This window comes from Ilyonectria robusta (genome assembly GCF_021365365.1).
Source record: "Ilyonectria robusta strain PMI_751 chromosome Unknown BGZ61scaffold_127, whole genome shotgun sequence".
In the NCBI taxonomy this organism is placed as follows: domain Eukaryota; kingdom Fungi; phylum Ascomycota; class Sordariomycetes; order Hypocreales; family Nectriaceae; genus Ilyonectria; species Ilyonectria robusta.
In genome coordinates, this window is record NW_025764561.1 from 385 (window position 1) to 26560 (window position 26176).

General features: G+C 50.0%; 10 protein-coding genes across 10 annotated transcripts; 6 read left to right on the forward strand and 4 right to left on the reverse strand.

Moving 5' to 3' along the window:
• Window positions 1-2164: 2164 nt before the first annotated feature.
• BGZ61DRAFT_376449 (uncharacterized protein) lies at window positions 2165-2557 on the reverse strand (the record flags this gene model as incomplete). Its single annotated transcript, XM_046242504.1, has 1 exon — window positions 2165-2557. The coding sequence occupies one exon, from the start codon at window positions 2555-2557 to the stop codon at window positions 2165-2167; it is 393 nt and encodes a 130-aa protein (XP_046093090.1).
• Window positions 2558-4015: 1458 nt separating this feature from the next.
• BGZ61DRAFT_547744 (uncharacterized protein) lies at window positions 4016-7077 on the forward strand (the record flags this gene model as incomplete). The annotated part of the gene is made up of 6 exons (XM_046255370.1): window positions 4016-4203; window positions 4307-4689; window positions 4783-5420; window positions 5699-6551; window positions 6626-6810; window positions 6877-7077. 6 exons carry the CDS (start codon window positions 4016-4018, stop codon window positions 7069-7071), a joined length of 2442 nt encoding a protein of 813 aa, XP_046093091.1. The 3' UTR covers window positions 7072-7077.
• A 1226-nt stretch (window positions 7078-8303) lies between these two features.
• Window positions 8304-10682, forward strand: BGZ61DRAFT_376442 (uncharacterized protein; the record flags this gene model as incomplete). The annotated part of the gene is made up of 10 exons (XM_046242502.1): window positions 8304-8566; window positions 8629-8639; window positions 8694-8849; window positions 8911-9295; window positions 9350-9434; window positions 9492-9530; window positions 9593-9801; window positions 9857-10031; window positions 10093-10164; window positions 10239-10682. The coding sequence occupies 10 exons, from the start codon at window positions 8304-8306 to the stop codon at window positions 10680-10682; spliced, it is 1839 nt and encodes a 612-aa protein (XP_046093092.1).
• A 522-nt stretch (window positions 10683-11204) lies between these two features.
• Window positions 11205-12328, forward strand: BGZ61DRAFT_501212 (maleylacetate reductase; the record flags this gene model as incomplete). The annotated part of the gene is made up of 3 exons (XM_046251663.1): window positions 11205-11733; window positions 11784-11916; window positions 11998-12328. 3 exons carry the CDS (start codon window positions 11205-11207, stop codon window positions 12326-12328), a joined length of 993 nt encoding a protein of 330 aa, XP_046093093.1.
• A 446-nt stretch (window positions 12329-12774) lies between these two features.
• On the reverse strand, window positions 12775-15404 carry BGZ61DRAFT_501213 (cytochrome P450; the record flags this gene model as incomplete). Its single annotated transcript, XM_046251664.1, has 7 exons — window positions 12775-12963; window positions 13048-13185; window positions 13240-13437; window positions 13506-13910; window positions 13985-14248; window positions 14338-14411; window positions 15401-15404. 7 exons carry the CDS (start codon window positions 15402-15404, stop codon window positions 12775-12777), a joined length of 1272 nt encoding a protein of 423 aa, XP_046093094.1.
• Window positions 15405-16036: 632 nt separating this feature from the next.
• BGZ61DRAFT_501214 (major facilitator superfamily domain-containing protein) lies at window positions 16037-17860 on the forward strand (the record flags this gene model as incomplete). Its single annotated transcript, XM_046251665.1, has 4 exons — window positions 16037-16290; window positions 16352-16892; window positions 16968-17658; window positions 17718-17860. 4 exons carry the CDS (start codon window positions 16037-16039, stop codon window positions 17858-17860), a joined length of 1629 nt encoding a protein of 542 aa, XP_046093095.1.
• A 1599-nt stretch (window positions 17861-19459) lies between these two features.
• Window positions 19460-20281, forward strand: BGZ61DRAFT_376445 (uncharacterized protein; the record flags this gene model as incomplete). Its single annotated transcript, XM_046242503.1, has 3 exons — window positions 19460-19752; window positions 19819-19949; window positions 20031-20281. 3 exons carry the CDS (start codon window positions 19460-19462, stop codon window positions 20279-20281), a joined length of 675 nt encoding a protein of 224 aa, XP_046093096.1.
• Window positions 20282-21173: 892 nt separating this feature from the next.
• Window positions 21174-22441, reverse strand: BGZ61DRAFT_277811 (uncharacterized protein; the record flags this gene model as incomplete). Its single annotated transcript, XM_046238418.1, has 3 exons — window positions 21174-21425; window positions 21478-22240; window positions 22317-22441. Coding segments are annotated over 3 exons (1140 nt in total), but the record flags the coding sequence as incomplete, so codon positions are not given.
• Window positions 22442-23148: 707 nt separating this feature from the next.
• Window positions 23149-24048, reverse strand: BGZ61DRAFT_376435 (beta-lactamase-like protein; the record flags this gene model as incomplete). The annotated part of the gene is made up of 1 exon (XM_046242501.1): window positions 23149-24048. One exon carries the CDS (start codon window positions 24046-24048, stop codon window positions 23149-23151), a length of 900 nt encoding a protein of 299 aa, XP_046093098.1.
• A 245-nt stretch (window positions 24049-24293) lies between these two features.
• BGZ61DRAFT_547752 (homogentisate 1,2-dioxygenase) lies at window positions 24294-25957 on the forward strand (the record flags this gene model as incomplete). Its single annotated transcript, XM_046255371.1, has 3 exons — window positions 24294-24305; window positions 24459-24758; window positions 24824-25957. 3 exons carry the CDS (start codon window positions 24294-24296, stop codon window positions 25955-25957), a joined length of 1446 nt encoding a protein of 481 aa, XP_046093099.1.
• Between the last annotated feature and the right edge of the window lie 219 nt (window positions 25958-26176).

Below are 26176 nucleotides of genomic sequence, written 5' to 3' on the forward strand. Positions count from 1 at the left end.
TCCAACACCGGCTGCAGAGGAGGTCGGCCTCCCCGACCCTTGGGTCTCGAAGACCCCAAAGACAGTGCTTGAGGCCAGTTCGCAGTCTGAATATCTTGAAAGACGAATGAGAAGGCATCAGAGCAGCTCTCCAGCATCAATTCTCAAGGCGCTTAAGTCACTTTCAAAGGGAACAAAGGCAATAATGCATCAGAATGCTCTATTGAAAGCTGAGAACCAGATCCTTCGATAGGCAAATGAGACTCTTAGCAAGCGGCGCAGAGCAAAGAAAACCCGCCTATGTAAAGGAGGGAAGATGACTTTAGATGAGGGCAGGGGTGAGATAGATCAGAGAGACGTTGATGCACAGGTAGCAGCTGAATCGTTGAGAAGTAGTGGTCGAGGGAGGTCAGCGATACCGAGGGAAAGGCGCTGTGGAACTTGTGGAAAGGCCGGTCATAATGTAAGGACCTGTCAGACTATAATTAAGACCTCTGAGGAAGAGCATAGCGATTAGTTTTAATTGATTGATTGTATTGTTGTGGTTTTATTGAGGTTTGAATCTTAGAGGTTAGGAAAAATTGTGCACTCGCTTGTATTGTGCACTCGCTTATCATATACGTTAGTTAATTAGCCTAAAGTTATATTAAATTATATATATAAAGTTATATTAATTTAAGGTTATATCTCCTAATAGAGAAATATCTTATAAGATAGAATATTAAGTTAGTTATAGAAAAGTTTACTAGTAAGGTATTAATAGAATCTGCAGCAGCCCGATATCTAGAGAAGGTTAAAGATAAAAGCCAGACAGAAAATATAATAACAACTAAAATAAACTTAAATAAATCTCTCAAAAATAAAAACAATAAATTAATTAACTTTCTAGCAGCCTTAAGCCCTTTTAGCCTCTCTAGCTTCTAGAAGGAATTTTCTAAAGAATTAAAAACTAATAATCTCTTCTAGTATAGGTTTCTTCCTCCCTTTTTAACCTTATTCAGACTACTCTAGAAATATTCCTACTAGCAACTAGCTAGCCTAAGTATTCCTAACTGCCTATTATAGTATACTATATACTACTTAAAGAAAAATCCTTTAGTATAAGATATAATAGATTATTAATTAACTATAATAAAAAGAATAATAATATATTAATCTTTAAAAAATTAGTAATTAATAATATATTAATAAAAAGCTCTAAAAGAGAAAGAAAGAAAGATTCATTCCAGGTATAGTTAATTAATTTATAGCTAAGCTAAGGGGTGGGTCTACAAAAGAAAAGATTTGAGCTAATTAAATTATTACAAATTTATTGCCCATCCCACAGCTTAGGGTTGCTAGCGCCACCCACCCCTCAGGGAAGCTAGCCACTAACCCTCAGGTTGTGTAGGTCCTTTTCAAGTCATCGGTTGGGATAAGCTGGCCTCTGCATTGTCCATGTTTCTTGCAGGGCTGTAGTACTGCTTATGAGCTTCGCAGTACAAATGTCTACATAGACTCAGATCAACGCTGGGGACCTCACTGTCGTATTCTGTCGTCACTAGCAATGAAGCACTATTCATCCATCCATCTGTACTTGTACTTGTACTGCCTTTTCGCGCCATCAAGGGCGATTTCCTTCCAACTACTTATCATATACTCTATGTCATTCCGGTGGGATGTACTCCGTAAGTACTTCCACTCCATGAACTAAATGAGGAAAGTGGGGGGAGATTCCACTCTCTTTAAGGACTAGCTTCGACCCCAAAATCCACAGGGTCACAAGTCGTGGTGAGACGCCACTCCATGCTAACTGTCCCCTACGTGAGATTCATCATGCTATCTGACGTTGGTCCTGGGCCACGCTTTGTCTACCATCTATTACACGAAAGAAGGGCTAGATAAAAACGAGAAAGGAAGAACGTGGAAGGAAAAAAAAAGGTAGTCAAGACCCAAGCAACATTGCCATAAAAGCCCAGAAAAACCAAGGGCCTGGGAACAGTAGAACCTTTGCCTCTAGATCAGCCAGCCTTTCCCCTATCAACACCAAATTGTCCCCGGAAAAAGAAAGTGTGCAAGGCGTTGTATCGCCCACCACACACCCTCTTGGAATTTTCATGGTCAACAAATGGTGACGGTGACAGAAGTGCTACGACCAATAACGTACCTGGGACCTATGCTTGGCTTTCAGAGAGCTAACAAATTGTCAAGCCTTGTCTTCTGAAAATGACCGGCGCTGAGCAATCAGGTTAACCAGGACCGCGGTCACCTCCTTGGCCATCTTGAAATGACCACAGATGTACAGATGGGCATCCTCGTTCTCGAGCAGGCTCAGCACCTTGACGGCCAGCTCCTTCAGAAGATGCTGTACGTAGACCTTGGACGGGCCAACTCGTGAAAATGCCACGTGCAGATGGAACTGATGCTCGAGAAGCCCTTTGCTCATGTTCCACTCTTCCTCGTACATGAAGTCCTCGTCCGGTCTCCAGCAGCCGGTGAAGAGGACAGACTGTCCAACGCGCTCGCCGTTCTGTGCCGACTGCACTCGCCGCGCCACGAATGCGCGGAAAGGGGCGACTCCACTCCCGGGACCGATCATGATGATGATGGGAGTGCTGGCGTCTTTGGGTAAGCAGAAGTGCGACTGACGCGTCGACACTATTATCCGGAGGTCGTCGTGATTGCAGCGGGGCAGGCGAAGAGCTCGCTGCTGCTGTGAGATACTGAGAGTTGGGACTTTGGAAGCGCAGGCCGGCCGGCATCTCGTCGTCTTGAATTGCCACCGTGACGTGTATTCTGTAGGGGGACTCGGTGGAGACTGTGCTCGAGGGCGAGATGGAGTAGTAGCGGGGTCTGAGGGGCGTCCAATGATCCAGAAGAATGTCAAACAACAGCGAAGACCACGGGGTCCCGTTGCTCGTCCTTCCCAGTAGCTTGGCGAGATTCAATCTCTGTTGTGTCACCTGATGGTGGAACGACTCCTTGTCCTCGGTGAGCCTTCCAATAGACTCCTTTGCCTCCTCGGTAGGCGCAAACGAGGTGAAAACAGCTTGGGAACCTGAAGAAATTTCCCGAAACTGAAGTAGAGGAATGAAGATACAGCTGCTCCTTGGGAGCCTTGGATTGATGAGCTGACATTGTTGGTCGTTCTAGCTTTCCGAGAATAGGATCAAAGAGGATGAAGTCGCAGACACGTCTTGGAATTCTTCTTCAAGGCGATGGGGTCACATCTGTATTGATGTCTTTTTCGTCATGCTGTTGGGCATATAACTATTTCTAGCCCAGTACCCTTGCCCATGCTGATCTCCCACATAACCCCACAATCTCCAATGCTCATGAACCTTGCGGGGGTTTAGGAAGCCTGAGGTCTGAATTGGGGGATCAGTATCTATTACATAATTAGCATGTAAATATAGCCAGCGTCGAGATCCTCTACTATTGCAACCCCCTCCCTGTGGTTAACCCGTGTCAGTAAGGCTTCTAAAAAGCCAGCTAAAAATTCATGGGTTAGATTAGGTCGTCTTTTCCCCGCATCGAGTTCCCGGGGTTCTCGGGGATGCAGCGACAGCGACATGCCGAGGCCCTAGCAATTGTAGCTCCAAAATTACGCAGCAGTGTCGGCTCGCTCGGTGGCTGCCACCTCGTCGTTGGGTACGTCCTTATGTGATTAACTTACTAGGTATGTACGTACCTAACGTTTAGCTTGGGTACCTAGTCAAAGGGCGAGACCGGCCTCTAAAAGACCTTTCCATTCTTCCCCATTGGCTCGTACTGTGGCAGAAACGCGGGGTAATCATGGTTTACCCACAGGTTCTCGGGTACTCCAGCGAACCCCGGAATCAATCCACTCCTGCATCCAGATGAGACGCTTCCGTGTCCCCAAATCTCATCATCACCAGCATCAGCATCGCGCCCGCAAGTTACAGCTACAGTCCACGGTCCACAGTCTACAGTCTACAGTCTACAGTCTACAGTCTACAGTCTACAGTCTACAGTCTACAGTCTACAGTCTACAGTCTACAGTCTACAGTTGCAGTTTACAGAGACAGAGACAGACATGGTCGGCTCCTCATTCCACATCTTCCGGGCCCTTCACCCACCTGGCAAGGCTACTCAGGGCGTACATACCTGCCCGACCTGCTTCAAGACCTTCACGCGAAGCGAGCACTGCACGCGACACCAGCTCTCGCACAACAAGCAGCGGCCCTTTACGTGTCAGTTTTGCGGCAAGACGTATGCACGAAAGTAAGAAACTGCCGGCCATAATAAGTCGCTACAGCAAAAAAAAAAAAAGAAAAAAAAAGAAAAAAAAAAGAAGACGGTTACTAAGTAGATTGAAAATGAACAGAGATCTAGTCAAGCGACACGAGCGGACGATACACGTAGACGAATACTCGAGGCAAATGGAAGACGAAAACACCACCCAGAGCACCTCGAAAAACGTCGACGATAACCAGGAGCAGGAGCAGGAGCAGACGTCGCCGAGGCCAGAAAATGCACAATCATCCTCCGATTCCGATTCCATCACAGTGCAGGTCGTCCCGATGGTGAGCCCAAATCCACGCAAAAGGCCACGTCATGACGAGGGCGAAAAGGCCAATATATCAGCGACCGACCCCCCCACGACGAGGCTGCCAGGTGGTTCCATTTCCACAAAGACCACCACCGTCGCCGACGACACTCCAAACGTCGTCTTGCTGGAAGAAATCTCGTCGGCGAATCATGGCTTGGGTCAGTCGAGGCCTTCGGGAGACGAGTTCGCTGGCACCGTCGCGGAAATCATGGCCGCAGCCCCCTCAAACCCTGTGACTGAGACTGAGGCAGGCCTCGACGCCCTCGACAATGGCACTGGCTGTTCACCCGGTTCGGATCCTCTCATGTTTATGCAATCATTGGATTTCCTCGGCGACGACTTTGATGACATGGCTGGCGAATTCCACTTTGAGTCAGGCTCCGGGATGCCGCACAACGACGCGAGCTTTCCGTGGCGACACGCTACTTTTGCGCCTCTCGAGTTACAGAATCACATGCCGGAGCAGCAGCAGCAGCAGGGCTTCAGGTCAAGTGATGAGTCGCTACTGACACCCGAAAGCAGCAGAGGGCCCGACCATCCTATCCACTCGGCCCGGGAGAACCATCCCGGTCGGCTACCCAAGATCCTCAAGGAGACACCTGCGAGCCTGCCGCGGATTCTGATAGACGACGATGCATATCAGCATCTGCAGCTTGATACCTGCTCGCGGCTGGGACAGTCACATATCCCGCTGCCTCTGAAGAACCCTTGGGAAGTGCAGCTCATGCTTAACGGCTACATCGACAGCTTCCATCGCCACCTTCCCATCCTCCATCTCGCCTCGATGAAGCCGAGCCAGACGCCGAGCCCCCTGATATGGGCAATGTGCTGCATTGGAAGTCTGTACCGCCTCGATCGAGAAAAGGCACGTCGCTTCCATGCCTTGGCAGTCTCGATGCTGCCCTCGAATACCAACAACTACCGGATTTTGGGGTCGCCGCAGTCCTGCCAACGCCAACGAAGCATAAATACGGACATGGAACCGCTCTGGGTCATGCAAACTCGCGTGTTGCTATGCTTTTATGCATCACTCGGCGGGGATCACGACGTCGCGGTTGCTGTATTCGACGAGCTAGGCCTCTTTACAAGGGTTCGTAGTACCCTGATCAGTTGATCTCCGGGCTGATGGAATATAGTATTTGCTGACCATGCCACTCTTTTCTGTAGGATTACCGACTGCGCCGGGATTACCTCCGACGCTCTCAGCCTCCGCGCCGCCATACCTGGGAGGAATGGATCGAGAGGGAGTCAATGAAGAGACTGCTGTGCGGCATGTTTATGAAGAGCAACCTGCTCCTCATCCTGTATGACGTGGTGCCCGGGTTCGACACCAGCCAAGATCTGGACATTGAGGCCTTGGAGGAAGAACGGCTGTGGAATGCACCCACCGCCGCCGCGTGGGAGGTTATGCGACAGGCAGTCATCCCTTGCACCAAGAGCATCCGTGACATCCTCGCCGACATGCTTTCTGAGGTACCACCAGATGAGGACGAAGTTGCAGACTCCTACGGCGTGTCCGGGTTCACAGCGCTCGTCGCGGTTCATGCCGTCAATATACACAACTGGCATCTTTCCCAGGTCTCACGAACGATGAGGAGGGGGATGAAGACGGCGGGCATTGCACCCAACGCCATGCTGCAACACTCGCTCGCGGCCCTGACGAGGTGCCGCGAGGTTCTGCGTCTTTCACGTCCCAATGGCGCCGAGCCCATGTGGGACGATCCCGAGGGACCGCTGTTGTTCAACTGCGAGGCCATGCTCCGCGCCGCCTACGCTCGACTGTTCACCGACGCGAGCTTGCCGCAGCGCTTCACCATACTGTGCGCCTCTTCAGAGGACAGACAGACTGCCCTGCGAGACTTTGTTGCGGCCAAGCAGGAGCGCAGCGCCTTGATGACCAAAGCGGTTGGTCACGTCCTCGAGTCGATCCTGATTCCTATCAAGGTTGGTTATTTGCTAGTGCAGAAGACGGCAGCATTCTCCTGGAGCGTCGAGACTGCGGTATCTGCATGGGCATGTGGTCAATACTCCCTCCCCCCTCTCTCTATAAGTTGTCTCAGGAGGAAAAGCTAACTCGACATGTTTCTTTTGCAGTCTTCCTCCTCTGCAAATGGGTTTATTGCATCGAAACGCTAAAACCTCAAGACGGTCCCAAAGAGCTGGAATCCCGTCTCATCTCTCAGGTGAAGACGGCTTTACACAATATGGGGTGCGAGTACGAGGAGGGGCGCTCCCTGGCCGCGGCTCTTGGAAGAGCATGGGCCTCTTTCCACAACGACGTAAGTTGATCTACGGATTCGTCAGAGTAAGAAAATGTCTGGGACCGTTACTAACGGGACTGACAGGTCTGGGTGTGGGGAATCACCGCGCGGCTGGGCCAGAACTTGATGGAGCTAGCGGAGCTTTTCGAGTCAAGCTATGAGGAACATTGTCGAAACGCGACGACGGGGTCAAATGAAGAGTGTGAAAACTTCGCGCCCCTCATCTTAGAGAGGAAGGGTCTTACAGTATGGATGGATGGTGGAGGTAACGCAGAGTGAATAAGCACGGGAGTGAGGATGACGGCCAAGTCAAAGGCGACTTTGCTTGTGGCTAATTATGAGATGTGTAGACAGTTTAGATGGGACGATAAAGACGAAATACCGTCCGAGAGAACAGCAATTGTCTTAGCAAATCATACGAGTCTGCTTCTATATTTGTCCAAGATTGGCCATGTGCGAACGTACCGCTGTAATCTGCCGCCGGCATACAGTCGCGGTTGTATTTGGTAGCTGACGGCACTCTCCAGTTCTTGAATTTGCCCGCTATTTCGCACCTCCTCACCCACTTGCCACAATGGGAAAGGTGAGGTGAAAGACTCACTCTGAAGGCACGGCTTGCGGATTATCCACTTTCTACTAGGGAAATTCTCGCCGAGAACATCGTAGTGTGCTCTCTAGGGTAGGGGCTCCCCTAGGATGCATCGAGAGCGGTTCAATATCAACAAGCTAGGTGACTACATGATGAATGGCAAAGCAATTCTCAGAAAGCAGCTATAGGTAGGCTTCCGCTCAAGTCAGTATTGAGTGAAGTGAGACTATTTCCATAAAATGCCACGATAGGGGAGTAGCGTTGTGAATAATTGGTGGCACGCCTGGTTGAACTTGCTCATATTAGTCACGCGGCTCAAATTGTCCCATCTCTCTCATCGCGAAACTTTACGAACGGTATCTGCAAGATGGTACCACCGTATGTTGAATGCACAAGTCTACAATCCTTAGCCTTTCTTTGCAAGCACTTGTCGTGAGCAGGCGTAACTAGGGGTGCGGGATAATTCCGGTCCCCTCTGAAAGGAGTACCCACATAGTACTTAGAGCCCTCTCTTTCTCGACCAAAATTACGGACACGCGGAATCACTCAAGTTACGTAGCTGGTGCGCTAACCCGCAATGAGCAGTGGCAGATGGTGGGGTTTGACACACTTCCTATCATGGTTACGCTGTAGGTACGAACCCGGTCTTTTCTGCCCCACCAATGCCGAGTTCTCTCGCATGGACTACGGTGTAACTTAAGCGTAGACTAGTTACCCCATCATAGGAAAGTCGACCAGCCTCGAAGCCGCATAGTTGATGATCCTGCAAGGGGCTCTCTGTTTGGCAGTACCTGTTCACTTCTGGTCATATAAATACATACTTGAGCATTGCCCTACGGTATCCTCCAAACGGATATTGCCTCATCTCTACTCCAGATACTCAAGATTCTACCGCACCGCCTGAGGTAACATTCATACAGCCATGTCGTCCTTCCAGCCTCCACCAAAACTGTCAGACAAGTACTCTGGCATCCCGGAGCGCCTTCTCGAAAAGGCGACCGCGATGAAGCGCGAGGTTGTCGAGCTGTCGACCAGCGAGATTATTCCTCGTCCCTCGAACATCGAGCTGCCTGTCATCCCTTCGGGATACTCCCGGCCCCGATTCAATCGAGCAATTGAGTCGATCCGAACCCTCATCGGACCTGAGAATGTCGAATTGAACGACAAGCCCCTGGATGATGGCTGGTAAGGAGCACACCGTTGCACAATCTTGTCTTCTCGGCGCGTATCTAACATGTGACAATCAGGTACCTTGAGCGTATGTATCGGGGTTTCAAGTCAGTTTTCGTCCAGCCTTAACTAGTTTTTATAGATCCCAACACCCACGATGCGTTCCACTTGGTTGAACAGGAAGAAATGGTCTCCGCTGCCACCGTGTATCCGGCATCGACCGAAGAGGTTGTCCATATTGTGAGATGGGCCAACAAATTCGAAATTCCCATCTATGCCATTTCTATGGGTCGCAACCGTAAGACATGGCTTTTGGAACACTGATGACTTGCGCATTCACCCGCTGATCACTCCCAAAGTCGGTTACGGCGGCGCTGCCGCCCGAGTCCGAGGCAGCGTTATCGTGGATCTTGGCAAGCGCATGACCAAGATCCTCGACATCAATCCCGATACGTGCACCTGCCTCTTGGAACCTGGTGTTTCTTTCTATGCCCTCTACGAGGAGATTCAGCGAAGAGGCCACCATCATTTGTGGATTGATGTTCCTGATCTTGGCGGTGGTTCTGTGCTCGGAAACACAGTCGACCGAGGTGTTGGTTATACGCCTTATGGAAATCACTTCGAGTGCCATTCTGGCATGGAGGTTGTTTTACCAACCGGCGACGTCATACGCACTGGCATGGGAGCACTACCAGGAAACAACACCTGGCAGATCTTCCCATATGGCTTTGGACCGTATGCCGAGTTAGTCGAAGAGAAGAATCACGGCCCAGATCCTGCGGCTAATGAGCATTTCAGTGGCATCTTCACGCAATCCAATTTTGGCATCGTTACCAAGATTGGTATGACACTCATGCCCAATCCCGGTGGATCCGAGGGATTCGTGAGTAGCATGCAGAGCCAGCCTTGGACGATTCCGGATTCTAATTTTTGCTGGCAGATGTGCACCTTTAAGGAAGAAGAAGATCTGGCCCAGATCGTAAGTGCACTCCCACCAGCAGCTGTGCCATTGTTCAAGGGGTAGACTAATATCGGACCCAGATTGAAGTGGTTCGCCCTCTGAGGATTAGGAATATCCTGGAGAATGTTGCTCAACTCAAGCATGTGATTCAAGAAGTTGCTTTGCTCGGCAAGCTTCGAACCCACTGGTACCAGGGCAAGGGACAGATTCCTCTTAAACGACTCAGGGAGATCGCCTCGACCCTGCCTTGCGGCGACTGCTCGTGGGTTTATTACGGTAATGTCTACGGGTAAGGCTGGACCAGAGAGACAAAGTCCAGGTTTGGAGGCTGACAGGATTTGCAGACCCAAGAAAAACAGAGACGAGAAGCTCAAGATGATCCGTGAGGCATTCGAGACGGTGCCCGGGGCGCGCTGGATCCCCAGGGACAGTCTACCCAAGGATCATTACATGTTTTCTCGAGAGAAGATTGCAAGCGGCGTCCCGGAGTTCGAAGAGCTCAGGTGGCTCAACTGGCATGTAGGTGAACCTGAACAAGAACAGACGAGCTGCCGCGCCGAGGGTGCTAACTGTAAAATAGAAGAACGGATCTCACGTCTTCTTCAGCCCAGTATCAGCCCCACGAGGCGAGGATGCTATGAAGCTGTTCAACGTAAGTTCATTGCTTCGACTAGAGAATTGTTCTGTGCCTCGTTCACTCACTCACTCACTCACGCAATTTGATAGATTGCCAAGAAATGGCACGACGAGTGCGACCTTGACTCTTTCCCGGCATGCTGCATCGGCCTCCGCGAGATGTACGTCATTGTCAATATGGTGTACGACCGAGGAAACCCGGTCTCCAAGGCCAACGCGTACCGTTGCATGCGCGGCATGATCAAGGATGCAGCGGAAGCAGGCTTTGGAGAGTACCGCACGCACTTGCTGCTCTCCGACCAGGTTGCTGGAACCTACAGCTGGAACAACAATGCCTTGATGAGGTTCCATGAGTCCATCAAGGATACCCTGGACCCCAACGGCATCCTGGCCCCCGGGAGAAATGGAATCTGGCCGAGGAAGTACCGCAACAAGGGGTGGGAGCTCGGCGAGAATGATCTAGAACCTCGCACTCAAGGGTTGGACGTTTCGCATAAGACTAGGGCGGCGAGGGAAGGCGATTCCAGGTTGTGATTCACGATCGATAGATGCTCCTGTGGGACAATGATCAATTTAATTCAGACCGAGAACGAATACGAGACTACCTAAGAGGTTTGCGCGAGCCCAGACAAGATGAATATCATTACAGGCCTCACTCTTCTGCATATGCAGCAGATGAACAGTGCCATTTTACCGACACGTGGGTTGCCACCAAGCCTGCCAACATGCCACACAAGGCCGCAAATTCCTCACCGAAAACCTCGTTGCCGTCGTATGTACAAAGACGAGGATTGCTGTTCTTGGCCATGTGGTGGGAGTGAGAGTGGGGGCGAGGCGGAGGCGGGACATTGGTTTGTCGTCCTCATTCATCATTTAGTCTAACTTACTCATTGCGGCACACAATAAACTTAGTGGCTTAAACTTAGTGGCATCTACCAAGGTGAGACAGTAAACTACCCCGCACGTCTTTTAGTTTTTATTCGTCTACAAGCCCAGAGTTTGAACAGCAGAAAGTAGGCAGATCGATCTAACGCATATCATCCATAGATGAATAACATGAGGACTTTTGAGTACGTCGGTGCTCCCTACCGAGTCTTGTTCGGCAACGGCATCCTCAAGCAGGAGGTTTGTCCGCTTATGGAGAAGCTCAACAGTAAGGCGGCCATTATCCTTAGTACGCCGGAGCAGGTCTCAGTGGCCGAGACAGTTCAAGGCCTCCTAGGTGGCGCTGCAGTATGTGTCTTTTCCGAGGCAACGATGCACACACCAACCCACGTCACAGAGAAGACGTTGGCTCTCATTAAAGAGAAGAAGGTCGATGGTATTGTCTCAGTAGGAGGAGGCAGCACTATTAGCCTAGGCAAAGCTGTAAGCGTGCGCACAGGATTGCCTCACCTTTGCATTCCTACGACATACGCTGGCAGCGAGATGACGCCGATTCTAGGCGAGACTGAGAATGGGCGGAAGGTCACCAGGCGCGATACCGAGATCCTGCCTAATGCAGTCTTATACGACGTGGAGCTCTCCAAGATGCTTCCTACGAAGATAAGCCTATATAGTGGTATAAACGCCATTGCACACGCTGGTAAGATGCGCCTATGGACAGGAAAGTTGGTTGTCGCTAACCTTGTCCAGTTGAGGGTCTCTATGCTGCTAATAGAAACCCCATCATCGAGCTAATGGCACTCGAAGGCATCAAAGCACTTTGCGAGGCATTGCCGATTATCAATAGAGATCTTCAAAACCCTGAAGCACGCTACATGGCACTGTATGGAGCTTGGCTTTGAGGATTGGTCCTCGGTACTGTGGATATGGCAGTGCATCACAAGTTGTGTCATACGCTCGGAAGAACCTTCAACCTACCACACGCGGAGACCCACGTTGTCATGCTGCTACACGCCTTGTCTTACAACCAGTCCCATGTCCCCGAGGCAATGGAGAAACTGGCGAGTGTTCTACCAGAGTCCAATGGAGATGTCGTCCAGGGCCTCAATGCGCTCTACCGACGCCTGGGTATTCATTTTGGTCTCAAGGACCTTGGCATGCCGGAGCATGGTGTCGAAAAGGCCGCAGAGATTGCTGTCTCTAATACGTACAAGAATCCACGCCCTCTGGAGCGTCAAGCTATCCAGGAAATTATACGTCGCGTCTGGGCAGGGGAGAATGCTTCATCAGTTTGATAGAAGGGAGCTTAAATTACAAACATCTTGCATTTTCTCAAAGTATCCAGCAGTATACCCAATGCTATGAAATCAACGATAGCATTGAGGACTTTGGTAGGAAGACCTAGTAGACAATTACTCCAAGTGTTTAGTCGAATATCGGCAACACCACTCCTCTCGATAAATCAGGGGCTACACAGCGATTCTGGTGCATCTAATGATCGTAGCTGATTTGAGACGGGAGAAGATGCACCTTATGTTCAATTTACCATGCTTCCTACCCTCTACTAATGCTACCTGCCTCATAAGTAGCTTTTCAAGTGGTTTGATACTACCAAACTTCCACGCACCTGGACACTGAGTACGAGGGCGCACAGATACACGGCCTGTAGATAAAGAAAAGGATTTGCCGTTGTTTGAAATGACTAGGAAAGAAACTAATTCTCCGTTGTGATCCCTCCACGTCACATTCCTTGTCTCAAGGCAACTGTGTAGTACATGTCTTGAGGTTTGACAAACCAATGATTTTGATACTTGACTCTCTCCGGCCTGAAAGCAGCGAAAGCATATCGCTTGACAAGCGTCGGGACCAGTTTGTTCATTTCCATCAAACTAATGTGTTTCCCAATGCAAGTTCTGCTACCGGCGCCAAACTGTTTGCACCGAAGTCAACTTCTCAGATCCACTAATAAGAACCGGAATGGGCGAGATGCGTGAAATGATAGTGCTGGACTCACAGGCATGAAACACGAATTCATCAGGGACAGCTGTTCCGGCGAAGCCTCCAGCCATCTTTCCGGCCTGAATATCGCCGCATCGGCCCCGAACACGCTTTTGTTTTGGTGGGCGACCCAGGTATTCACTCCGACGGTAGTCTACCTACAAGTAAGCATAGAAATCGTAAAACAGATGGAGGGATCAAGACTGACACCGGCAGGGAAGAATTTCCCGCTGATTGTAGCACCACCCTCGGGGACTAGTCGTACCAAGGGAAGACCGGTTGCTGGATGTATCCTCAAACCTTCCTTGATGCATGCTTGCAGATATGGCATGGACTGAGCGTCTTGAAACGGCATGAACTTGTTATCGCCGAGGTCCCTAAACTTCTCATCAACTTCTTCTCGAAGCTAGAGACGGGTTTCTCTATGTCAGCGAGGTGTTCTGTGACGAGACAAGTGGCCTACGGTACACCAACCTTCATGAGACTTTGCGGGCGTTTAATGAGATTATGCATGATGCTGCACAGAGAGATCGAAGTGGTATCTGAGCCAGCTGCAATGTTGGTGAAGCAAGTGATGTACGCGGCATTCAGGGGAAACCTTTCGCTGTCTCGCTCATGAATCTCCATAGTCTTGCTGAGGAAGCTCCCGCCACTGTCCTGGGCCTTTTTGCCCAAACACGTTTTCATGGCTATTTGGATCTGTTCCCTTGTGAACTGAGCAACGTGCATCATACCGTTTGTGCGAAACTTGGCCATCAGCCAAAACAGGGGCTTGTGTAGGCCCGGGAAGATGCCAACCAGAGCACAGTATTTGAGGTACGAGTCCAAGCTGGAAAAGATGTTTCGTTCGTCGACGCCCTTTTCTAGCAGGCCGAGCCTCTTGGATAACTGGTGTACGTTAACTCTGGTCGCAGAAATGTGCCAGGAGAGGTCCCAGCTGCGGGAGAACGCACTGTAATCTGGCTGATGACGTCAAACGCGTAAGACTGCATCCAGAACTGCAAGTCAAAGGGCTCTCCTGACGCTGCCAGCTTGTTCAGGCGTTTCTGGTACAACACAATGCACTCGTCAACACTATCTTCCATGCTCCGAAGGGCAGTGACTGAGTACAGATTCGCCACCAGTCGTCGATGCAAGGCATGGCGCGTCGTGTTTCGATCGGTGAACAGGCCTTCGTATTCCGCATGAGGATTGCTGGAGGCGTCGTACCAGGCCGCCTAGAATGGTGTCAGTTCAACTCCAGATTTCAAAAAGGCTCCAGGACACGGCACGCCGAGGTCCATATCGCTATGCGGGCACCCTTCACCTTTGGAAACGTTCGTCTCAAGCCGTAGATGAGCTTGACAGCATCAGGCTCAGACAGGCTATATTGATCCGGCGCTATTCTGACGATTGGTCCTTTACTCCTCGTTAGCCATGTTGAGCCCCAGGTATTTATTCTCCCCTGGTATGACCACGAAGGACAGGACACAACTTGCCGTATTTCTCGTGTAGTTTGACATTGTCCTTGTGAAAGTCCCCTTGCCAGACCTTTGTGAAGTACCATAGCCGAGTAAAGCGAGCCGCAATCGGACCCGGCAAGCCTCTGAGAGGTGAGAGGATGACTTGAAGGATGGTCAAGATGGGGAACACAATGAGGGCTACTGCAGCGAGCAGTAGAAAGGGGTGTTTCGCAGCGAAAGAGAACAGCCTAGCTGGAATAGTGCCATACTTGGTAGTCTCCTGTGCGTCGTGTTGTGAGTCCATGATGAAAGGCCTTGACCTGAACAAACTTAACATGCCAAGCACACACTCTGGAGGGTTGGTGTGTTAAGGTAATAGCAGCAAGTCAGTCGCGGAGGCCTAGGGTTATCAAGCACTCAATCTGGTGTAACCAGCCCTCATCTTGCCCTTAATTCTGATTTTTGAGTACTGGCTACACTGGGTTGAGTGCTTGATAGTCTCTCTCTTAAACGGTATCTAAGCTAACCAATTGAGGCATACGACGTGGTTGACACTTGGCGGGGAAACTAGGAGTGCAGATCTAAGCGGGGCTTGTCCCGCCACCTACTTCCCCCACATGATACGAATCCAGCTTAGCTTTCCCCATGGGCATGGGGATAGTGACACGCGGGGGGTTGGTAATCAATAGTGCACACTGGTCGAGGGCTCGAAGCCTGTAGGTGCAATGTGCGAGCGCCTCGTTTCCCTGGGTGGCAGTAATGCTGTTCGGTAGGTATTCGTCACAAAGACGCGGCATCCGAGTCTGATGGACTTCGGTGCCCTTCTCAGTGTGCTAAGACATCTTTGAAACTGCGGAGAGTGTCCAGAGTCTAGACCCTTGCCCTGGGTTCCGCAGATTTCCCCGGATTCTCTCGTTTCTTATCGACACATGCCGACGCGCGAATATCTGCCGACATAAGATACTCCCCGAGGACATTGTGCATAATGAATGGTTGAGTGTAACAATGAGCGAGGAGAACCTCTGCCCTTCACTTCAAGAATCAACACGTCCTGCTTCCGGTGATTAGCGAAGTACTATCTGTATTCCCTTTTCGCGCCGTCAAGGGCGATTTGCTTCCACATTGACAAGGAAGACGTTTTCTCACACATTTATGGTAGTTGGCTGAGTACATACCGCCGCAGCTAGGTATCATTTGTGCGCAGCATATCCACCGAGACACCGATTGATTAGCTTCTCTCAATTTGTCCAAACGCCCAAGCTATTCCTCATAAGCCATCAAATTGCCCCCCGCAAAATGATCGGCGTAAACCTTCATCACCCCGCATCAATCAGCTTCAGACCTTGTGGCGTTTCTAGTCATCCAGTAGTCGCTCTCCCTGTTTAAGTTGGTGAGCTAGGAGGCCCTGGGAACGCAACCTACTGTAGCCACACATTTGAGGGGCTCGCAAATGATAGATATTTGAGCAATCCTGTCTCCACCCCAAGATCGTCTGGTCAAGATCCACCACAGAATATCCCCTCTTCTATTATTTTCATTGCAGCTCTTTTTCCAAACATAGCTATGGCTTGGGGTATTCTTGAGGTAGCATCGGGCCAGGGGCATCATGTCCCAGGCACTGTGCTTCTGGAGGAGCAGTCTGACAACATCGTTGTCGGTCATATCGAGCATGTCAAGAAAGTTGTACACAAGAACGAGACGGTGATTCTTGTGCCGCAACCTTCAGATGATCCCAACGATCCTCTGAACTCGTCCCTTCTGCAACGAGACCTTCGGTTCCTCCTATTCGGTTATTGCGGAGTTCTTATCATCGGGGGGTCAGTAGTTCCATGCTATTGTCTAGTTCATCACCGCACGCTTAGACTGACTAAATCACAGCATTGGTCCTATCCTGGCTTCCTTCGTACCCGAACTCATGACCCTCTTCAACGTCAGCCTCGCCGATGTTTCGCTTCTCACGGGCTACAGTCTCTGTGCGACGGGAGCTTCGGGTATCGTCATTTCTGCCGCTACGCGCAAGTACGGAAAGCGACCTACATTACTCTTCTCTGTGGTCTGCGCATTTGTCGGAACAGTTTGGGGCGGTGCTGCGCAGTCCTACGACTCTTTGCTGGGCGCCCGTGTTGTCCAAGGTTTATCCGTCTCCATGTTCGAGTCCATCTTTTTTGCCATTGTTGGGGACTTGTACTATGTCCACGAACGAGGATTTCGCACCTCTATCGTAACCACAGTCGTTTCCGGAATTTCGAACCTGCCCGCCGTTCTTGCTGGTAAGATCACCACAGATCTGGGTTGGAGATGGGTTTTTTGGCTGCTCAGCATCTTTCTCGGGGTTGGCCTTGTTCTGGCTGTGCTTTTTGGGTGGGAGACGGCCTACAATCGCAAAGCCATTTACAACACGGATGTTGGTTCTCAAGATGTGAGTGTTTGCGAGCGCTTTTCCTCTTCTCCTTTGGCATCTTCTGTAGTGTATACTGACGCATTGCTTGAAAAGAATCTCGAGAAACTTGAAGCGAAGAGAGCTGCTATAGTCGACCATATCGAAAGTCAAGTCGACGGCATCTCCAAGGCCGAAACTGCGACCAGCATCGCGATTCAACGTCAATCGTTTTTGACATTGATGAAGCCATACTCTGAAACGTTCACCGATGAGCCATTGTGGAAGCTGATGATTGCCCCTATCACGATCCTGTATAACCCTGTTGTCATCTGGGCTGTTACGTTGATGTCTTTCCCAACACTCTGGCTTGTAGCAATCAACTTGCTCACAGCTCAAATCTTCTCGGCCCCGCCGTTCCTGCTCAACACCACACAGCTCGGGTACTTTTCTGCCGGTCCAACCGTTGGCGGCTTTCTGGGCGCGTTGATCGCTGGTCTGGTTTCGGATCCTCTGATCAAATTCTTTTCGCGCCGTAATCAGGGCGTTTACGAGCCCGAGTTCCGACTTTTCCTCATTGTGCCTGGATTTTTATGTTCCGCTATCAGTTATTTCCTTTTCGGATATTTTATCGAGCAAGGCAAGAGCCCTGTCGTAATGTCAGTACTTTGGGGAATCGCCACAGCCGCTCTGCAGTTCATTATGATGGCGATTGGCACATACTGTGTCGACGCTTATCGGGCAATCAGTGTGGAAATCTTTATTGCCACCATGATCGTCAAGAACTTTGTTCTCTACGGCTTTTCATGTAAGCTTGTCAAAAGGGTTGTACACAGCATTCCATGCCTTGGCTAACGCGCTGATTAGACTTCATTAACGATTGGATTGTGCGCTGGGGTCCAGCAAAGATGTTTTATGTTATTGCCGGCATCCAACTTACATTATGCCTTACTACTGTCCCGCTGTACATGTACGGTAAGAAACTACGAGCCTGGTGGCACAATGCATAGGCCTCGTCTAATCAACACGAGGTGGAATGCCGAGAGATATTCGAAAATCACGATACGAATGCTTTTGGTGGATTATGGCTTCGATTCTTGTGCTTGACATACTATGATAACCATCAGACACTGGTTGTTGGTTTAGCTAGTCTGTGAGGGGACTGAGGGCTTCTAGACAATCAAACTCGAAGTCTTACAATAATAATTCTTGATCTGAGTATATTGTATAGATGACACATAGTGATTGCATTATGTATTACAATCAATATAAACGAAATTCAATCCCGTTTGTTTGTCGATTCCGAAACCATTACCGTGTTATCCTTACTTTATTCCTGCTCAACATATGAAGAGGGGTCGACGTTTTAGCGCTCGGGTGCCGATTGTAGAAGCCCACAGGACGGAGACTCAATTTGGAAGGCATTTGTTCTCAGAGTCACAAGCATGGGCTCTGTTGGATAGCAGCTAGTTGGAACACCGCCAGAGAAAATGGATACTAAATTACGATGGCGCATAATGAGCTCTTCCCCAGGCTTGGATGATGTTCTGTGACATCACATCAGTATAGTTATCTGAGCTGCCGTTTTTCGCCATTAAGGAAGATCTGCTTCCACACTGGAAAAAGAAACACGTGTTTTCACACATTTCTGGCATCTTCTCAAACCATATCTGTATGGTTTATCGTGATGGTGCAGGCATCAGTGTGTGAACTCTCGATTTGTGTCAATCGTCTGGCTAAAAATGGCAATAGCATCTATCCCACATCAGTTAAGTTGCTGTGACAGGCAATTTGCTTCCCCCACATAGTCTCACCCCACTTTAGTTAAACCATTGGAGGCTTATACTACCCCCGCATAGACCCGTTATTACGCTGACCTAACAGATGGAAAAGGCGGATATTGCCTAAGCAACGCGTGACCGTATCTTTCCCACGTTTGGTAAATAGAATGCAGTAACGGTTTAAGCTATGCGGGACGTATGTGCCCCGATATGGAAGTATAGGGACAGATTGGGCATTAGGGCAACGTTGCCCTTGATGTATTGTCCAGTTTCGGGCATGAGGCCGATAGATGAGCCCCAAGGAATACTACATGAACGCAGAGCTCAGGTTTCTTTTCTCGCCTGCAGCACATCGGATTTCTACTCACCCTGATTTTCCTCTACATATTTTATCCAGTGTCGTGTTAAATTGGTCATAATCGCAATGGCGCTGTTGAAGAAAGTGACAGATGAACAGTTGACCAGCTTGAAGGGAAAGACGATCATTATCACTGGAGGAGGAAGTGGCATTGGCAAAGCAGCAGCAAACCTTGCTTACGGTCCGTATTTCCACGATTGATGAACATTCCACATCAATCCCTATACGTGACCGTTGTAACAACAGAAATTAATGTTAAAATTGTTATACAGCTGCTGGCGCCAACATTGCCATCGCCGATCTCAGTAATGATGTAGCAGCATCACTGTCTGAAGAATTCCCCGAGTACACTCTATCCTTTTCCGAGCCTCATGTCGTGTTGACCCGTGGTCATGACCAGATTGCATTTCTCATAGAGCGCAGTTCAGGGCTTTAACATGATGGTCTGATGACTAACGTACTCCAGGCGTATGATCTTTGTCAAAGCGGATGTTTCCAAATGGCCCGAGGTTTTGAACATTTTTAAAAAAACATGGGATCGCTTTGGGGCCATCGATGTCGTGCTTTCAAACGCCGGTACTCATGCTTTCGAGACCTTGCAGGATGAAGCGCTGGACGACGACGGTTACCCAACAGCTCCGAGTCTGACGAGCTTCGAGGTCAACTTGCACTCCGCAGCGTACTGCACCAAGGCCGCGGTTCATTTCTTTAAGAAACAGCCGCAAAGAAAGTGCCAATTGGTCTTTACTGGCTCAGCAGCGAGGTCAGTATCCTAACGACCCAGCGGCAATGAATGAAGTGAAAGATGCTCCATACTCACAGTTTCCAGTCTAATCGACACGCCGCCACTTTACCTTTACTGTGCCGGTAAGGCTGGGGTACTTGGTCTCATGAGAGGAATGAGACATAGTCTTCCGTGTGAAAACATGTCGGTCAACATGGTTGCGCCTTGGATGACAGGTCCGTGTTTCCAAAGAGAAAGAGAAAGCTGCAGTGCTGTAGTTACTTCTCCAAGCGTTACAGCTAATTAACGAATTACAGTAACCCCCGCGATGCCAGATTGGATCAAGGAGAAATGGGGTGAGTTGCCCACGAATGATACTATCGGAGTGGCAAAGGCACTCCTGCTGCCGGCAGTTCGGACCGATACCAACGGCAAGACTTTATGGGTCGCCGGTAACGATATTGTCGAGATAGAGGACGCTCTCCACGAAGCTCAGCCGCAATGGCTTGGAGCCAGGTTGTCGGCAGATGTTGACGAGGGTCAGTTGCGCTTGGGTATCGGCGCTTGAACAAATCGGCTGGAACACTATAGTGTCATCTATAGCCTATAGTCTAGTATAAATTCATCAGAATTTGTGTCAAATATCTGTCAGACGGACCGATGCTATATTTTGGGATCACTATGAGACGCCTGGAACAGCTTCAAGACCGGCTGCTAGGAATCCGGTCTGGACTACGGTCTCGGACCACCGGCAGGTGGGTCTTCCGGCCTAAGACGTCCGGACGTCCGGATCTCGGCCCCGGAGGCCGCCGGAGGCTGCCCTCATCCTCATCTATAAGACCGATCCTAGCCCCCTATTAGATAGAAAGAAATCAAGATCATCCATCGTCATCAAGCTGTCTCAACCAATCCATCTTGTCTGATAATATCTGGGTCTATATTCGGCGGTGTGTTAGTAACTAACCAACAAACAGTTCAAGACTGTCAACTTGGTAGTTCAAAAAATGCCATTCAGGCCGTCTATGTACTCGCTACAAATATCCCAGTGGCAAGAAAGGCTCTGAATCAAATTCAGCTACTACTATTGCATTTGCTAAGACGTTAGCAGCGAACCAGTCTAGGGCGTGCTGTCTAAAAAGTCCATTTTTCCTTATGTGGCGCATCTTCCGCCTCGGTCTTGAAATCAGTTGGAAAAGATCGAAGCTACTCATCAGAAATTTTGTTACCGCTTACTGTTCAACTTACGGTTACGTTTGCGGTCACTGTCACAAGAGTAAATGGTGGAAGCCGTCTGTAACCAAATGGGATTCACTGGTGTATCTCAACTACATAGTCGAGTAGATTTCAAAAGCCGAGATTCTCTCAACGCTCCCTTCAACCTAGACCCCGTTGGGGGCTTCAAACATGTCCTCTACTTGTTCATTCATCATGGTTGCCAATTTAAGATGGATGGCAGGGTCGTTGTTGAGCGCATCGAAAAATGCTTGTCGATCGGCGACAATCTGTGGATCGGTAGAGTGCAATCGCAGCTTAAGATCAGTGGATGCCTTGTTGGTGTAGTTGACCCATGCAGCCCGTCGCACACTCTCATAGCGACTGAATAGCTCATCCGGCTTCTCGCCGTGGCGGATGATCCTGATCAAGCAGTTTCCCAGTGCAGCAGCGTCTAAAAATCCTGTGGTGAGCCCAAGCCCGCCGATGGGATTATTCGACTTGGCAAGTTGTCAGCAAGTACCACATCGTCTGGGGATAGCTCTGTCTTACGTGTGCTGCATCGCCTGCAAGAACAACTCGCCCAACGTTCCAGGTCTTTGCAACCCTTTGGTGGGCCCAGTACGGGTTTGCACTGACCAAATCGTACTTGAGGGGACGCGGACCAGGCAGAAGTCGCTCATACTTCTCCTTTAGATGCTCCATAAGATCTCCCATGGGAACATCTGTACGCAGTCCGAAGGCAACACGCCATGGGTCGTCACCGGGGCCCGTTCTAGCAATCACTGCCCAGTCCTCCTCATCGACGATCATGTTGGCGGTTGTGAATCCATACTTCTCAAAATCGTACTTGACGTTGGATGCCACGAAGCGGAAGTCGTTCCACGTGAAGCCCTCAAAGGGAATACAAAGAGAACGACGCACAGAACTGCCCGCTCCGTCTGCGCCGACTAGATAGTCGCAGGTGAAGAACTTCTCGCCCATTGGGCTTGCGGCTACGACCTCGATCGGCTTCATGTCATCCTGCTGTTTGAGCCCGGCGAACCGATGCTGCCACAAGACACGAAACGACTTCTGAGCCTCACAGTGCTTGAGAATCAACTCACCCACAGCTTGTTGGCCAAGATGAATGCCGGTGAAGTCGTACTTCACTGCGCCTTTGGGGATTGCAGCCATCATGAGAGCGCCGAGTACCTCACCGCCTTGGGCATTGGTTTTGCGAAAGCTGACACCTTCTCGATTTGTGTGACCCGCCTTGAGCAGGTCATCGACGAGGCCAACCTTTTCCATTTCGTTCAGGACGATGGGCATATATCTTCTCGTCTCTGGTGGTTAGTAAAATGATTCAAGACATCGTTTTGGGATTTTCTCCTCCCCTGAGTCTGACTCACGTCGTTGCCCTGGCGCTTTTGAGCACATGGGGCTCGCTGTCAATCACAACGACATCGATTCCCTTCTGGGCAAGTTTGAGCGCTGTGAACAGCCCTACAGGCCCTGCGCCAACAATGAGAACTGTGGCATGGTCATATTCGATCTCGTTTTGGGGCGGAACGTCTGCCATGGTGATGTGAAGAGAAGATGGTAATGATCTTTACTAAATGGTTGGTTATCAATCCAAATTCAAGTACTATATTCCATATAAGTAGAAGGAGACATATCATTCCCTCGAATAACTATGTTCGTTAACCCCGTTTAGCCAAGAATGGCCAGGACAATGGGCGTGCGCAGTCCTTAACGTTTCGACCTACCCCCCTCCTCTCTCAATACTTAGACTACCCCACACATCCCAGAAGAGGAAGCAGCTCTGGTGTAAGTAAAGGAATACGTCGGTTTATGCGCAATTAGGCTTGCTGATTGTTTTCGGCGGTTGCAGCACAAGTGCTGCTTTCCTTCGCTATCTATTCCATTTGACTCTTTCGGCACATCTCCGTATGGTCTTTCCAGCAATAGGCCATCTTCAACGTCGCTCCTTATCTATCTGAAAGCGGCCGACTTCGTCTAAAAGGTAGCAACATAATGTGGCGCATAAAGCAAGGACTGTAGGAAGGCGTGAGGGTGTTTCAGTCGTTGCGTAATAGAAAGTCTGACTGTAGAAGAATGCAAGGATTTAGTTTTACAAGTGAAATGCATTAATTCTGGTTCCGCTTGATGCTGTGTTTTTTGCGTGCACATGATGGGTGAGAATGCCTCATTGGTCTTGTATGCTTTGTTATTATCTCTGTTTTATAATGAAGCTGGAAACATGCGATCAGAGTTGGCTGCGCACCATAGGGCATCATGAGCCCCGATCAATTCCACATGGCCTGTTGCTGCCAACTCGCGGAGCTGACCAAGTGCCTGTCTGGCAGCATCAGGGTCATTGTGGATGCAGCATACTGAACCATCTTGACCCTCCCAAAAGGCAATATCGCGTTCACCTGTGAGCAAGCGGCGGTCATGGTATGCATCCCCGCAGAGGCAAGCCCAATTTCCAGCAGACACCCGGCATAACAGATTAATATGGCCAGGTAAGTGCCCCGGGGAATTGAGCACGTAGATCGACCCGTCCCCAAAGAGATCTATAGAGGAGAAGCTCCCCAGAGTATCCCACCTGTAGTCGCTGTGGGCGTCCGAGATGTCAGGGAACTCGACGGTCTGATCTCTGGGCAACAATTCCTTCACAAAATGTTGGTGACTTGAGGTGGATGGAAGGCCGTGCTCGAGTAAGTGAAGCGTTCCTGGGCCTACGAAAAACTTTGCTTTGGGGAAATGCTCTGGATCTCCGTGATGATCATAATGAACGTGGCTCAGGATAACAATGTCGATGTCAGAGGCATCTATCTTCCCCTGCTGAAGGGTTTTTGCCACACCAGGCCCGATCGTGTACGGTTTTCTGTTCTGCAGATGTTGCTGTTGCGGCTCACTGTAGTTTGTGATTGACGAACGGAGGCCGAGGTCAAACATGATACCATGCGGTTTACTGTTTGGCGCCGGATGGAGTATGTGAAACGCCAAGGACGGAACCGTGTGGTAGGCATGCTGGTCGGCTGGCTCAGTAAAGAAACGCTCCAGTAAAGTTATGCTGCCCCCCGAAATGGGTGAAACTGTGACGTACACCTGTTCGTCGGAAGCAGGAGGTAGCATTTTAGACTTGAGGAAGTAAGTACTTTGCAAGGAGAGTGTGTTGAACAGTCGCCGTGAACGGTTTCTCGAGGGCGTGACAGAAAATAAAATGCTGGCCCATGGTTGAGAATATGGCAACTCAAATCTAGCGACAGGTGACAAAATCAAGCTGATTAAGACTGCGGAGACCAAGCGATTTTGGAGAGAAATAGGAAATAATTCCTCCCCTCAAGCCCAAAGCGGGAGTCCCCAGGCCCCCACGGACGATGGGTCAGCAGGTGTAAGGGTGGGGTTGCCAAACGGCCCCCCCAATGTGTATTCTGCTTATAAGCTGCCAGGGGATCTATCATATTGCATTCCAGATGCCACAATTTCACCAACCGTCCTTACAATTCCCTGCAAAAAGGAAACAGAAAAACATGACATCCAAGAAACTCTCCCCCGAAGACTTCCAAAACGCCTTCCACTGGGCAGAGACACAACAGGATGGGGCTATTCCCTCCTTTGCCACCCGCCCCAACGACCCCTACAAGTACCAGGCGGGCTTTGGCAACTCGTTTGAGTCCGAGGCTATACAGGGAGTTCTCCCAAGAGGCCAGAATAGCCCGCGGAACGTGCGCTTCGGGCTGTATGCCGAGCAGATTACGGGCGGCGCCTTTGTGGCGCCTCGAGCTGTGAATAAGAAGGCCTGGCTATATCGGTCGCGGCCAGCAGTTGCCCACCAAGGATTCGTAAGTCAGCCTCATAATGCTTCCTCCACTCGAACGAGTTACTGACCTGGTAACTGCCTGACTAGGTTGACCTGCCCGCCAATCCTGACACCGAGTCGGCTTTCTTGCCGCTCAACCCGCGTGTTCACGTCTCTCCCACTCAGCTGGCCTGGAGACCGCATGCTATTCCCGAGGGCGAGAACGTCGACTTCGTTGCCGGTCTAAAGAGTATCGCTGGCTCGGGTCATCCCTCCCTCCGCGAGGGTTTGGCAACACACATTTACTTGTGCAATGCAAGCATGGATAAGAATGCGTTCGTCAACTCAGATGGCGACTATCTCATCGTTCCCCAGCAGGGTGCTCTAGACATCCAGACGGAATTCGGTTACCTCTACGTTCAACCTGGTGAGATTGCTGTCATTCAGCGCGGCCTCCGCTTCAAGGTTAACGTGGAGGGTCCTACGCGGGGCTATATCCTAGAGATCTGGGGCTCCTCGTGGGAGCTGCCTGAACTAGGCCCTCTTGGAGGCAGCAGTGGTCTGGCAAGCCCGCGGGACTTCTTATTCCCCGTTGCAGCTTATCAGGTCACGGATGACGACCCTTGGGACGTTACCTATAAGCTAAGCGGAAAGTACTTCAAGAGCACCCAGCGCCATTATCCATTTGATGTCATTGCGTGGCATGGCAACTATATCCCCTATAAGTACGACCTAACCAAATTTGCAAACGTTGGTTCTATTTCAATAGATCACATTGACCCTTCAATCTTTTGCGTTCTAACGGCCAAGTCTCGCGATCCGACGGCGCCTTTAGCCGACTTTCTTATCTTTTCACCGCGTTGGGATGTCGCCTCGCATACCTACCGACCGCCGTTTTATCATCGGAATTGTGCGTCAGAGCTTATGGGTTTAATCTATGGAGAGTATGGTGGCCGATCTGATGAATTCCGCCCGGGAAGCATCTCATATGAGTGCGGCTTTGTCCCTCATGGCGTGGCATATGAGGAGTTTGCTGCCGCATCTAAGCAGGATCCACCTATTGTGCAAATCTCAAAGGGTTCTATTGCTTTCATGTTTGAAAGCAGCCGCGCTTTCAGCATCACAGACTGGGCCTGGAACAGCAAAGAGAAACACGAACATAACCCGAAAATGTGGGACGATTTGGTTGATAACTTTTCGAGATTCAAGGATGAAATTGAGAAGCAGACGAACGATGCTTGAGAGCAACCATCAGAGATCTGCAACTAGCTAGCGCTTTAATGAAAGAGAGTGTGTTTATGAGCTTGCCTGGTATAGGGAGAAATTAGCTGTGAGAAATACTACAAACACTCCCCTCAAATTGAATATGCCTCACTAAATGTTTTACCTCTTGATGAAGTAATTTAAACTTGCTGGAATAAGCCACTACCTAGGATTGCATCTGCCGCTATGAGAAATGCA